Source organism: Oxyura jamaicensis, chromosome 20 (assembly GCF_011077185.1).
Source record: "Oxyura jamaicensis isolate SHBP4307 breed ruddy duck chromosome 20, BPBGC_Ojam_1.0, whole genome shotgun sequence".
In the NCBI taxonomy this organism is placed as follows: Eukaryota; Metazoa; Chordata; class Aves; order Anseriformes; family Anatidae; genus Oxyura; species Oxyura jamaicensis.
In genome coordinates, this window is record NC_048912.1 from 15797904 (window position 1) to 15811569 (window position 13666).

Genomic DNA, 13666 nt, shown 5'->3' on the forward strand with positions numbered 1-13666 from the left:
GGGGGGCTCTCGGGGACGGGGGGCTCTCGGGGACGGGGGGCTCTCGGGGACGGGGGGCTCTCGGGGACGGGGGCGCTTAAGGGTCTGCTTCGGTGCTGGTGCCCCGCGCCGCCCCTGGGCGTGTTCAGTCCGGGGGCGCAGGGCGGTCCCTGCGGGGAACTGGAAAGCGAAACCCGGTGGCGCGGGCGGGGCCGGGGCTCCCCTGGCGTGAGGGGCGCCGAGCCACACTGAGCGCTAAGCAGCGTCCTCGCCCTGCAGAGCCGCGACGCCCCGCAGAGAAGTCAGCGGCCGGAGCGATGGAGGGAGCCGGGCAGGGGCCTGGCCTCCGGCTGCACCGCGTGGGACGGAGAGGTGAGGGTCGCCCGGCTGCCGCAGAGCTAAGGCTGAGGGTGGGCTGGGGGTGGTGCGGGGGGAAATGCTCCTTCCCTGCCTGCGCGGTGCAGCTTACTCTCGGCTGTACGCTCCTGCGTTTACTTATTTACCTCCAGTCTCTCGTTGGAGCCCACGAAGCAACGATGTACTACAGCGGTCTCTAACTGATACTGCTAGTAGTCAGTGCCTTTTGAGCTTTCTGTTGAGCATGTGAGAAAGGCTACGCAGCCTGTGCTTCCTGCTACTGCGAGAGGCTGGGTCTTGCACAGAAGGTTGCGTTTTAACTGTGCGATTTGAAGTCAGCTGCTACTGCCTTGGTAGTTATTTCAAGGACAACTAACCCTTGAGGAAAGCCTGTCCCATGCAGGATACGTCATCATTGGCCTTCCTTAATTCTGCTTTGTAGAAAAGAGTTTATTTTCTCAGTGATTTCCCAGCTTCACAACTGAGGTGGGCTCTAGATATGGTACTCTTTAGCAGTCAGGAAAGGGATTATAAAGGAAATACTGAGGGTCTGGATATAAGTAAAATGCTAGTTTTCTAATGTGGTGCAAGGTGCCTAAAATATGCTGACAAGCAGGCCGAAATACTTCTATTTTTGTGCCGGGAGGCAGGTTAATATGGTCAATTATAATTAGCAAATGTCTCTTTTTTTTTTTTTTCCTTTAAGGGCATGCAGATCATTGGGATACTGGGTTTATACAACGAGGGAGAAACAGAATAAATAATGTGTCAGGCCAGTCTCATAAAACAGTAGCTCAGGCAGGGGAAAATCCCCAAGCCAGTAATTATACTCTTCTACTTGGGCAAAGAGAAGAGAGATCTGAATGTTTCTTCAGTCAAGGAAGAAGAAACCAAGGTGGACAAGCCAACAGTGGAGCCACAGGACGTTGGAATGAACAGGAGAATGAGGGGAGAGGCAAGAGGTATCAAGGTGGACAAACACACGAGAGGGCCAGAGGACCCTGGAATGAGCAAGAAAATGAGGGTAGGAGAAGGAGGCATCAAGGTGGGCAAGCATATGAAAGAGACAGAGGACTCTGGAATGAACAAGATAATGAAGGTAGGGGAAGGAGATATCAAGGTGGACAGGCATATGAGAGGGCCAGGGGACCCTGGAACATGCAAGAAAATGAGGGTAGGGGAAAGCGCTATCAAGGTGGACAAGCGCTATCTGGACAAGCCCAGGAAGATGCTAGAGGGCTGAGGAATGGACAGGAAGATGAAGGGAAAGGAAATAGGATACAACCTGGGAGGAGTACTCACTTCTACCAGAAACCTACCCCAGGTGGTGCTCGGCTCAGTGAGCAGCCTCAGCAAGTCAAAAAGATTGGCTACAAATTCTTAGAAGGTCTCCTACAGAAAGACCCTTCTGAAGTTGTCATCACACTTGCCTCGAGTGCAGGTTTGAAGGAACTTCTTTCCCAAACCACTATGAAACCCAATTTCGTTCAGCTCATTTGTCAGGTGCTTCGAAAAGCATGCAGTTCCCGAATGGATAGACAAAGTGTTCAGCAGCTTCTTGGAGTGGTGAAGGAGTCCAACTTTCTCAAGATCTGTCTGCCACAGTATGTGTCTGACATGGTAACAGAAGCAGTCCCTGCTGTCCGACATCAGTATCCTGAACATATTGGCAACATCATTTTGCTGCTTCAGGACCTGATCAGTATTTTCCCAGCTAGCTCTGTGCAGAAAATCTCCATTCTCTTAACAGTCTTGCCAGCATCCATAAATGCCTTGCGAGCTTCTGGTGTGGACATCATGGAAGAAACAGAGAAGAATCTAAATAAAGTCCAGATGCTTGTGCAGCACCTACAAGAGAAGAGACGTGAAGGCACGCTGAGGGCTGATAACTACACTCTTATGCAGCCTCAGGCTGATGGTCAAGAAGAAACCTATCGTACAATGACCATTTATCCAACATATAAAGAGGTACACCATGATGAGAAACCCTTTCTACGTCCCAATATTGTTTCTGGAAGATATGAGAGCACCAGCATTTATCTAGACACCCATTTCCGGCTTTTGAGGGAAGACTTTGTAAGGCCTTTAAGGGAAGGTATCTCGGAGCTTTTGCAGAGCTTTGAGGACAAAGGTTTGAGGAAGAAAAAATTTGATGATATCAGGATCTACTTTGACACACGGATTATTGCCCCACTCTGCTCCCCAACTGGTGTCGTTTACAAGGTTCAGTTTGACACAAAGCCATTGAAGTTTGTGCGATGGCAGAACTCGAGACGGTTGCTATATGGATCCCTGGTCTGCATGTCTAAAGATCACTTTGAAACATGCCTGTTTGCCACTGTTTCTAATCGGGATAGTACAGATCTTGCCAAGGGGATTGTACAGCTGTGTTTTAATGCACAGAGCCAAGCACTGCTGGCAGAGGTTCGGCCCTCGGACTCCTTCCTCATGGTAGAGACAACTGCCTACTTTGAGGCATATCGACACGTGTTAGAAGGGTTACAGGAAATCCAGGAAGAAGATATCCCATTCCAGAAGTACATTGTGGAATGTGATGCACAGGTGAAGGAGCCAACATACCTTACAGTGGATACTATATACAACTTTGCACCCTTGACAGAAGATCCCCTGGCAGATGAAGAGAGAGCTCATGATGGTTTGAGAAGGCAAAGCTTCCATGTTCTAGATCCCAACCAGTGGCCTTTAATGGAAACCTTGGGACTAGATGAGTCCCAGATGGAGGCATTGAGACTTGCACTCACCAAGGAGCTGGCTATTATCCAAGGACCCCCTGGGACTGGTGAGAAACATTTGTTTTAAGTCCTGTCATTTAAGGAGTTCTCCTTGACTTCCTCGTTTAGGGAGACTATCCCCAGAGAAAGCCAGCTGCCTTGTTTCCACAAGTTTAGTTCTATGCCTATTTGATGCTTGAAAAGCCCTGTTATTGTGAGCTGTGGGGGAGAAGGTTAACATATGAAAATGTTTTCAACTATTTGATGCCATGGTACCTCTTGCTGCGCATCAGCTCTATTAACCTTTGTAGCAGGTTTGAACACTAGCAATGTTCAGCCCCAATCCTCTGCATGAAGAAAGAATTGCAAGACTAATGGTAATTAATTTAAATGGTACCTGAACTCAGTAAACGCCACTGCTTGTCTTCTACTAGTACATTAGTGTTTTATGTGAAGCCAATTGTTGTGCATTAAGCTAGCATCAGTGGCTTGGGAGAAGCAGTGGCGGGAAGAATGCTGCATACAGGGATGGATTACCCTTTTCTGATTCAGAGCTTGTTTTACAGGGAAGACTTATGTGGGTTTGAAGATTGTCCAGGCTCTCTTGACTAATAAGCATGTGTGGCAGACGACTGTCCAGAATTCTCCCATCCTTGTAGTCTGTTACACTAACCATGCGCTGGATCAGTTCTTAGAAGGTAAGAGTATCTGGCAAGTATGATAGAATGGAGGGAATAAATTATAGTGTAACTCTTACTCTGTCCTACCTTTTGTCGTGAAGACCTGCCCTTCTGGCTTTTTTGTGATTCTAGCCCCATTGATACATAGTAAGAAAACATCAGACAGACCAGTCCAGTGTGTTGCGTGCAAAGACTGTTCTCCCTACCCTTTATAAGGCTGCAGAAAACAGCTAGCCTCTTTAGCACTAATATTTCTTTCTCATTCACAGGAATATACACATTCCAAAAACATGGGATGGTACGTGTTGGGGGCAGAAGTAGCAGTGAGGTCTTGAAGCAATTCACCTTGAGGGAGCTGAGGAAGAAGTGTGAGTTCCGACACAACTTGCCAATGCATCTCCGCAGAGCCTATGTGAATGTATGTATAGAGTTTACTGGGAAAGACTGGGTTACCTGTCCATTGGAGAAGCTAACTGAACTTCTTCCAGACCTGTTCTTTCACATTGTCTTACACTGAAGTCAACCTTTTAATTCTTCTTTATTCACAGTATCATCAGTTTCTTGTTCTGCTGTTTCTGAACTTTGTTCTTCTGCATATGATGTCTTCTCTCTGTTATGAGTAGATAACCAGTCAGATGAAGCAGGCTGAGGAAGAGCTCCATAAAGGAGCAAAGCACTTAGAGTGCACAACATATGGAGTGCTGCATGAGCGCCACTTGGAAGCGTGCATTGCCCCCCAGCACTGGGACAGTCTGATGAAGGGTCTGGTAAGAGAAGTTCCTTTCTTATGAGTCGAGTGGTCCCCAAGTATACTTACTGCCCTTTCTGCAAATGTGTCTGAGCTTTCCCCAGGTATGCTTCCTTTAGCCTCACTCAACCACTGGGAAAGAAAGGGAGTGAATGGCAAGCTGTGCCAAAGTGACAGGAAAGTGGAGTTAAATTTTGATGCTTTAAAGTGCGGAGATTAAGTGATCTTTGTCAGTGTAAAAATACAAGTGCACAAATTAAAGCCTTAAACTTAAGAAGATTCTAGAGATCTGAAGTTGCCTAGACTTCTTGCCTCTGGATGTCACTTGGTGGACTTGTCCTAATTGTCTTATGCTTCAGGGCGCTGCTTTGTCATCATTCTAAGACTGAACTGCAATATGGCTAACCGATTTGACTCTTTATATTAGGATCATGAGGAATTGTACTACAGTGCTGCACAACACTCAGTGATTCTGGAGTGGCTGGGCCTTGGTGTAACTGTCTTTACCCAGAGTGCTGCAGAGGATGTAGAGGCTGAGAATCCAGGTAAAAAAACAAACAAAAAAAAAACTACCTTCCTCTTCTGTAGGCATTTGCCTAAGCAGTGTATGCATGCCAGAAAATAGACACTGCTACTTAACAGAGGCTGAAAGATGCATAACACTCTAAGGCAATGGAAAGATTAAGCTTAGTTTCTACACAGTGATCTGCTGCACCATGATTTTGCTAGAGTAGTTGTGACTTGCTGCATGTAACTTGTGACTCTTACAGGTGGTCAGCAGGAGAGAGAGGAGGAGCAGGAAGGTGAAGCAGAAGAGCTGTTGGAGATTCCAGAAGAGGCTGATCTGATTCAAGCTGATAGAGTGCTTGAGGATGAAGAGGCAGCAAAGCCTCAGAAAAGGAAGGAGGAAGACCACAGGGCTGTTCATGACCTAGCCAGTGTGTTGTTAGCTATGAAGCTGGAGAATGAGGAAGAAGGAGCAGCCCAGCCAGAACAGAAGACTATGCAGTGGGAGGTAACTGTATACACTAGTATACTGTGTCTCTGCTTGACTGTGTAAGTAATAACATGCACATGTTAATCTTTTGTGTTTTAACTACTTATTTTGGGGTGGCGGCCCTCCTCCCCTTCTCTCCAGATAACTACTTCCCAGAGGAAGAAAATGAAACAGAAGATGAGGGTTGAGCTCCGTAAACTGAGTGCAATGACAGAGTTAGAGGCCAAATCTATTCAGGATCTGTGGCAACTAGACCTGAGCTCTCGCTGGAGGCTTTACAGGTGACAAATATATTTTACAGGGTCTGTCAAGCAAATGTGTCATAGGACTGCTGGAGTTCACAAACTCCTAGCAAGCTGAGGTATTTCTGTCCATACCTGTTCAGTTCATTATCTGAACATGTCTTCCTGTAAGAGACTTGCTTTTACCCTGCCTATATTGGCAGGACAGTGCTGTCATCTCCACTGTGTGTGTTGGGGACTGAATAAAGATGCTAGTAATCTCTTGCAGAAAAAGCACAGAAGTTCTGAACTGTACCCACCCAAAACTTCTAGGCTGCTCTCCTGCTTCCCTTGCTGTGTGTGGTAACAGCCCTTTCTTCTCAGGCTTTGGCTGCAGACCTATCAGGGGTTTATTCGAAGGAGGATTCTTCAGCATGAACAGCAGTATCAGGCAGCAGCAGAAAGGCTGGCAGAACTAAGGCTGCAAGAAGATCTGTGCATTCTCAAGGAGGCCATAGTTGTGGGGATGACAACTACAGGTGTGCAGCAGTTGGGATGCAAATCAGCATTGCACTGTCCTCAATAATGACTAAAGGACCTTGTTGTCAAAGGATTAGTATTCTGTGCTGCTTGACAGCCTGGATCAGGCTCCACGTTAGTCTGCAGCCTTCTTCATTTCTGACTCCCTCTGCAAACACATCTATCACACAGACAAGTTGTCATTTGACTTCACAAGCATTTTCTGCGCACTTTTGAGCAACATTATTTTAATAGCAATGCTCCATTTGTTTTGCCTCAGTTAAATGTAGTTAATGTCTCTGATATCCCCACATCACCTTTTGGTGAGCAGAGGCAGCATAAGTCTTGTAGTATCACCCTTTGGGGAGGCAGTTTTGGGTTTTTATGCGTGGTGATCAATGTGTTCTGGATGTATTTTGTGTCTGAAGAGAGTCAGGAAAGGGCCAAGGCAGGTGTAGCATTCTAATCTCCACCTGTCTTCCCGAACTTCTCTGCATATAGAAGCCATCCTTGGAATAGTGCTGTTTTAAAGTCCACATTCCACAAGACTCAGCATTTTGGAATCTTGGGAATTTTCTGGAACACAGCTTACACCTTCCTAAAAACTCTTATCATACCACCTGCACGTAACTATACTTGTTAAGGCTTCTCTTCTTTCTCAGGTGCTGCCAAATACCGTCAGATCTTGCAAAAAGTAGAGCCAAGAATTGTAATTGTAGAAGAGGCAGCAGAGGTGCTTGAGGCTCACACCATTACTACTCTTAGTAAAGCTTGCCAGCATCTCATCCTCATTGGAGATCACCAGCAGGTAATATCCATGGCAGATGTCTCTAACTGTTGTGCAAATAAACTAGAACACTTTCACCAAACATGTCTGGCAAACACCAAAACTTACTGCTTCTCGATTTCCACAGATACCATGTGTCTTGTCTCCTTTGATTATGGAGCAGAGTTACTGGGGGACTTACCTTTTCAGTTTAACTGACACAACTTGACATATGCTGGAATCCACTTCAGTTATGACAGTACATAACTTTGTTATTTAGCACTTCTGCAAGAATCCAGTCTCTGGCCTTTCTACTGGGGACCAGTGACAGTAAAAAGAGATAAGTGAGATCTTACTAATAGGTAAGAGTGCTGTTAAAAAAGTGACCCAATCCCTTCTCTTTCAGCTGCAGCCTAGTGCTAATGTATATGACCTGGCAAAGAACTTCAATCTGGAAGTGTCTCTATTTGAACGGCTGGTGAAAGTTGATTTCCCCTTTGTCCGTCTGAAATACCAAGTAAGGAACAGCTATAAAACACTACTTTATTGCATTTGTACTTAGCTTGCTTTAAGTTTATAGTACATCTAAGGCTGCTCTGTGAGCGGAAATATAAAAGCTAAAATAATGTGATACTTTGTTCCTGAAATGAATGGTAGGAATTGTCAAACTGTCACAAATGGCATGCTATTGTTTGACTAAGTGTCTGATTCATTAGTGATGTGACCCACAGCACTGTGGTTCCCACAATTTTTAGTGCGGAGAACGTGACTTATTGTGGCATCCAAAACTGTTCCAGAACTGTGGAGACAAAATCTTCTTGAGTTGCCTCCTCTTAAATTGTTGCAGCCATATTTCTTGGTGCCTGGAGAAATTAATTCTACCCCCAGCAGTCCTGTATTAAAATTCCCTGGAACAACTGGTTAGAGGTTAGGGTGAGGTGCTGACTTTTACTAGAATGCTGTTGTTCTTAGATTTTCACTGAAGCCAGTATTATCATTTTGCAAGGGTGCTGTAATTTTATTTAAGGTACTCTGATACCATTTAGCTGTGATTGGTGGTGGTTGCAGTAGGGGTGAGATAGGAGGCACTCTCTTCTTGGCTTACTGAAAAAAGTCACCCTTCTCTTGTATTTATCTATGGTCTGTAAAGTGGAAAGACAGATTATTGGCAGGGAAATCGGGTGCTCCTTCCTCAAGACTGATGCAGCTGCTTTGTGTTTCAGCACCGCATGCGTCCTGAAATTGCCCAGCTTCTCAGTCCTCATATATACCAGGAGCTGGAAAACCATCCCTCTGTCTTGAAGTATGAGAACATAAAAGTGAGTTTTCGGTAGTCCAAGCACTCTCTCTTGCCCCTGTTACTGGCTAAAATAAGTTCCTGTAAAATGTAGTGTTAAAAGATTCCAACTTCTAAATCAAGTTCATCTAAAATAGATGAAGGAAATGTGGGATATAGAAATAGGCAAGTAATTTGTAGCTCTTCTGGTATTATTGATGGCAGACACTGGAAATGGATCCAATATTGATGATTATAAAAGAACAGTGAAATATGGAAGAAGGACCAAAAGAATTACAGGAGATTGAAAGCTAGGAGTAAATCTTAAATGAGACACTTGAGGCATAATTCGTGAAACTCCAGTGTAAGACAGGTGACTTCACTACTGGAATCTTCCTTCCCTGAGTTCTTTGTTTGGGCATTTTACCAATACACAGCATCTGCAAGCAAGATCTATGCAGTATAAAAGTATAAAGCAATCTCTTATTGATTAATGTACATAATAAGCATCTAGAATTTAATGAACTAAATGTATTAGTAGGCTTGCCACACCATAAGACACTTCAAGAGTCTGCTGTTGTCAGGTAGGCATCAATCAGAAGGGTCAGCCTCTGCTTCTTCCTTAATGTTATTGTTCTTATCTTTCGCTAATTCCCTTTCTTATTTTTTTTCCCACCCTAATTATGACTTAATATCTTCCCATGCTAGTGCTTTTCTTGCATCTTTGATCTATTATTAATTGCATCGCTGTCTATAACTTTACCTTTCTTATCTTGCATAGCCCTGTTCTGCAGACTTCCTCACAATACTGTCATAACTAACTTGCTCAGAAGTCTGAGCCAAAGTTACACTGTTATGCTGTATCGGAGTTAGGCTTTAAATTCCTGAAACAAGTGACTGGATACCTTTGGAGAAAGAACTGGAAGTGGTTATATAGAGGATTACCTGTATCTTTCATAATGGGAAGACAGTACTAGTTATTTAAAAGCATTCTAACTTGTTGAGAAAAGCATATGAAAACTGACAGAATGCTGAAGACAGACAAGACAATAGTGAGGGTGATTTATTGACTAAAAATAAGCTATTTAGGAAACTGGCATTTCCTCTTTGTATCTTGAAATCCATATCAAGTATTTTGTAGAAGATGGTCTAGTTAAAAGTAACCTACTTACAAGACCACAATTTTACCCAATTTCTCCTACGGATAAGCTACTCTGGAGAATCTTAAACAAGTTCAAGATACCAAAAGCCATCAAAACTCAATCTTTTAATCTAGTACAATAACCAAGATAGGTGACCGCTGAATTAAATTGTACAGCAATGGATGCTATGTGCAACTATGGACACCTTGGAAAACCAGAGAAGTTTGGCCCACAAAACACATTCTTTCCTGGGTTGTGGTACACAGCCCAAGAAATCCTTATAGAGTCTGGAAAAGACCTTCAAGATCATCTGGTCCACCTATCACCCTACTACCAATGTCACCCACTAAACTATGTCCCTAAGTCCATGTCCAACCTTTCCTTGAATACCCCCAAGGATGGTGATGCCACCACTTCCCCGGGCAACCTGTCTGAGTGCCCGACTTCTCTTTCTGAGAAGAAATGTCTCCTAATTTCTAACACAGACCTCCCCTGGGGCAACTTGAGGCCATTCCCTCTAGTCCTATCGCTAGTTCTCTGTGAGAAGAGGCCAACCCCCAGCTCCCCACACCTTCCTTTCAGGTAGCTGTAGAGAGTGATAAGGTCTCCCCTGAGCCTCCTCTTCTCCAGACTAAACAACCCCAGCTCCCTCAGCTGCTCCTCAAAGGAGTGGTGTTCAAGGGCCTTCATCAGCTTCGTAGCCCTTCTCTGGACACGTTCCAGGGCCTCGATGTCCTTCTTGTACTGAGGGGCCCAGAACTGAACACAGTACTCAAAGTATGGCCTCACCAGAGCTGAATACAGGGGAACGATCATCTCCCTGGTCCTACTGGCTACACTATTCCTGATACAAGCCAGGATGCCATTGGCCTTCTTGGCCACTTGGGCATGCTGCCGGCTCATGTTCAGGCGAGCATCAATCAGCACCCCTGCCTCCTTTTCCTTATGGGTAGAATAATTTCAGTTTATTGGCAAAATTAAATAAATAAAGATCCGTATTAATTCAAGGCTAATGGAAGCTTTGAACAGGTGAGCAAACAACTCTATACCCCTGGAACTGGTGAGCGACTACTGGAGTTCCTAATGTTTCAAGTCTTCCTGGTAGAAAAATCAGTCCTTGCCTCCTGCCTGTTTCCACTGCAGCAACAGAGGCATGTTTTTTGCTAGTCAGTTTTAGACAAGTGCTAAGCTCCGTGCACTGCTAATTCCCTATGTTTTCTCCACATGGTCCAAAGAAGGTTTTTATTCACACCATGAATCGGAAACAGAACTGTGGTGATTTGGGAAATGTTATAAGAACCTAATCTTTTCTTTTCCACAACCTGAAACCATACCATAGAAATAACTCTGAAAAAAGATGGGGAATAAAATGATCCAGAAGAACAGATGTCATATTAGGATACTGAACTGTCATTAATAAGCTGAAATATCATTAATAGGTTTAGGTTTCCATAACATTCATCAGAGGTGGCTAAGAAAATTGCCCACGTATGCAGTAACTACGTATTTCTTAAGAGTCGTCATCTTAGTAGATAATCAGGAACATAGAAACAGAATGTAGTGACAGAAGCTAGAATTCTGCTTCTAAAATTCCTTTCTCATTCCTTGTTTCAGGGAGTCTTATCTAACCTCTTCTTTGTGGAGCATGACTTTCCTGAGCAAGAGATTCAAGAAGGGAAAAGCCATCAGAACCCACATGAGGCCCAGTTTGTGGTGGAACTGTGCAAATACTTCTTGTGTCAGGATTATCTACCTTCTCAGATCACCATTCTCACTACTTATACCGGGCAGCTTTTCTGTTTGCGCAAGCTCATGCCAGCCAAGACTTTTGCAGGTGTGAAGGTTTATGTAGTGGATAAATACCAGGGGGAGGAGAATGATATTATCCTGCTGTCACTTGTGCGGAGCAACAAAGAGGAGAGAACTGGATTCTTGCAGATCCCTAATCGGATATGTGTAGCATTATCCAGAGCTAAAAAAGGGCTGTATTGCATTGGGAATATGAGAATGCTAGGTAAAGTTCCTCTCTGGAGCAAGATCATTCACACCCTGCGGGAGAAAGGCAATATTGGTCGCTCACTGATGCTTTGCTGTCAAAACCACCCTGAGACCAAGACGCTGGTATCTACAGCAGCAGACTTCAGCAAAGTCCCAGAAGGAGGCTGTAGTCATCCCTGTGAGTTTAGGTTGAGTTGTGGCCATGTTTGCACAAGGGCATGTCACCCCTATGACACTCAGCACAAAAAATATAAGTGTCTGAAGCCTTGTCAAAAGGTGCTTTGTACAAAGGGACATCGCTGCCTGCAGTCATGTTATGAGCCATGTGGACCATGCATGGTGATAGTAGAGAAAGCTATTTCTAAGTGTGGTCACCTGCAGATGGTGCCATGCTCTTGTCCAGATAGTGAGTTTCTCTGCCAAGAACCTTGCCAGAAAAAGCTGAACTGTGGGCATACGTGCAACAAATTCTGTGGCCAGGAATGCACTACACGGTGTCCTGAACTGGTTGAAGTCACGCTGCAATGTGGCCACAGCCAGCAAGTTAAATGTTGGATCACTGAAGAGATGAAACATGGGAAACCTGTTGAATGTAAAACTAAATGTTCTGTCACACTGGAGTGTGGTCATGTATGCTCAGGTTCCTGTCATACCTGCTTTGAAGGAAGATTTCATAAGCCATGTAGCAGGCCATGCAAGCGCTTCTTGGTCTGCTCCCACAAGTGTCGTCAGCCTTGTACAGTAGAATGCCCTCCCTGTCAGCTTGACTGTCAGAACCACTGTGTTCACAGCAGGTGTAAAAAAAAATGTGGAGAGCGCTGTTTTCCGTGTGCAGAACCATGTGAGTGGCGGTGCCAGCACTATCAGTGTACCAATCTTTGCAGTGAACCATGTAATAGGCCTCGCTGCAATGTACCATGTACTAAGCTGCTGCGATGTGGGCATCCTTGTATTGGATTGTGTGGAGAGCCCTGCCCAAAGAAGTGCCTTGTTTGTGACCATGAGGAGGTCACTCAGATATTTTTTGGCTTTGAGGAAGACCCAGATGCTCGATTTGTACAGCTTGAAGACTGTGGCCATGTCTTTGAGTCCCAGGGCCTTGACCATTATATGGATGAAGATGATGACATCATCAAGCTGAAGGTATGTCCTGTCTGTCAGACACCAGTCAGAAAGAATTTGAGATACGGTACCATTGTGAAAAGGCGGCTGGATGAGATAGAGAAGGTGAAAGAGAAAATCCAAGGTCCAGCACAGGAAATCGAGTCTAGCAGACAAAGACTACAGGCTGCACTCATAGGGAATGCTGTTCTGCAGAGGAATCTACCCCATAAGTACCTCATGTTGGAAGATAAACTAAAAGCTTCTGATCTCTCTATAAAGAGTATTGGACTAATTGAGAACCAGCTTAACTTCTACAAACGTGTAGCTGACCTAACTGATTCTATGAGCAAAATTGATGTGAATGAGCGGAAAGGGCTGAAAAAGAGGCTGGATGAAGTTCAGGAGTGGCTGGATGTGCCACGCATCAGCTTTACAGGGCAGGAGCTCTCTGACCTGCAAGCTGAGATCCAGAGATTGACCTTTCTACAGAGCCTCTTGTCAAGGTGCAAAAGCGCAAGTGGGATGATCACCGCAGCCCTTGCAGCAGAGATTGCCAGTGTACGTGAGATCTTGGAAGGGACAAAAAAGTTCACAGAGGCTGATGAGGCTGCAGTGAAGGCTGAACTGGAGAGGCTTCGCACTGCCTTGCCTGTATCGGGGCTGGGGATCTCTGAAGCTGAGCGGGTGCAGATTGTCCGTGCCATAGGCTGTCCCCGTGGCCACTGGTTCAAGTGCAGAAATGGGCATATCTATGTGATTGGGGACTGTGGGGGGGCGATGGAGAGGAGTAAGTGTCCTGAATGCCACGCAGTCATCGGGGGCACAAACCACACTCTGGACAGCACCAACAGCCTTGCCCCCGAGATGGACGGAGCGACCCACGCAGCCTGGTCAGAGACAGCCAACAACCTGCTTAACTTCGAGGAGCTGCGGCGGCTGCTGTAGCTGGGCGTCTGTCCCCGCTTCTCGCCTGCCCCAGCTCGGGGACGGCGTCGGCTCTCGGGGCGCTCTTTGCCCCGTCCCAAGTTAATAAAGTTCACGCACGCGCTCCAGCGCTACCCGCCCGCCTCCTTTGTCCGGGCAGGGAGGGGGCGGTCGCGGCTGCGGGCGGGTTGCCGTGAAGAGGCGGGCCCGCCTTCCCCGCCTC

The 13666-nt window shown here is 45.6% G+C and overlaps 1 protein-coding gene across 2 annotated transcripts in view; it reads left to right on the forward strand.

Annotated features, from left to right (window-relative positions):
- ZNFX1 (zinc finger NFX1-type containing 1) overlaps nt 1–13571 on the forward strand; it is a 13925-nt gene extending 354 nt beyond the window's left edge. Inside the window, exons 2-14 of one of the 2 annotated variants that reach the window (XM_035344257.1) lie at nt 259–351; nt 1043–3136; nt 3635–3766; nt 4018–4166; nt 4372–4515; nt 4924–5041; nt 5267–5511; nt 5635–5774; nt 6099–6253; nt 6896–7041; nt 7406–7516; nt 8223–8318; nt 11032–13571. In XM_035344257.1, coding sequence (XP_035200148.1) covers nt 297–351; nt 1043–3136; nt 3635–3766; nt 4018–4166; nt 4372–4515; nt 4924–5041; nt 5267–5511; nt 5635–5774; nt 6099–6253; nt 6896–7041; nt 7406–7516; nt 8223–8318; nt 11032–13464 — 6018 coding nt within the window. In that variant the 5' untranslated portion in view covers nt 259–296 and the 3' untranslated portion in view covers nt 13465–13571. Of the gene's footprint in view, nt 1–53; nt 352–1042; nt 3137–3634; nt 3767–4017; nt 4167–4371; nt 4516–4923; nt 5042–5266; nt 5512–5634; nt 5775–6098; nt 6254–6895; nt 7042–7405; nt 7517–8222; nt 8319–11031 lie in introns of those variants that run through there. The other variant, XM_035344256.1, reaches the window with a different exon arrangement.
- The last annotated feature ends 95 nt before the right edge of the window (nt 13572–13666 follow it).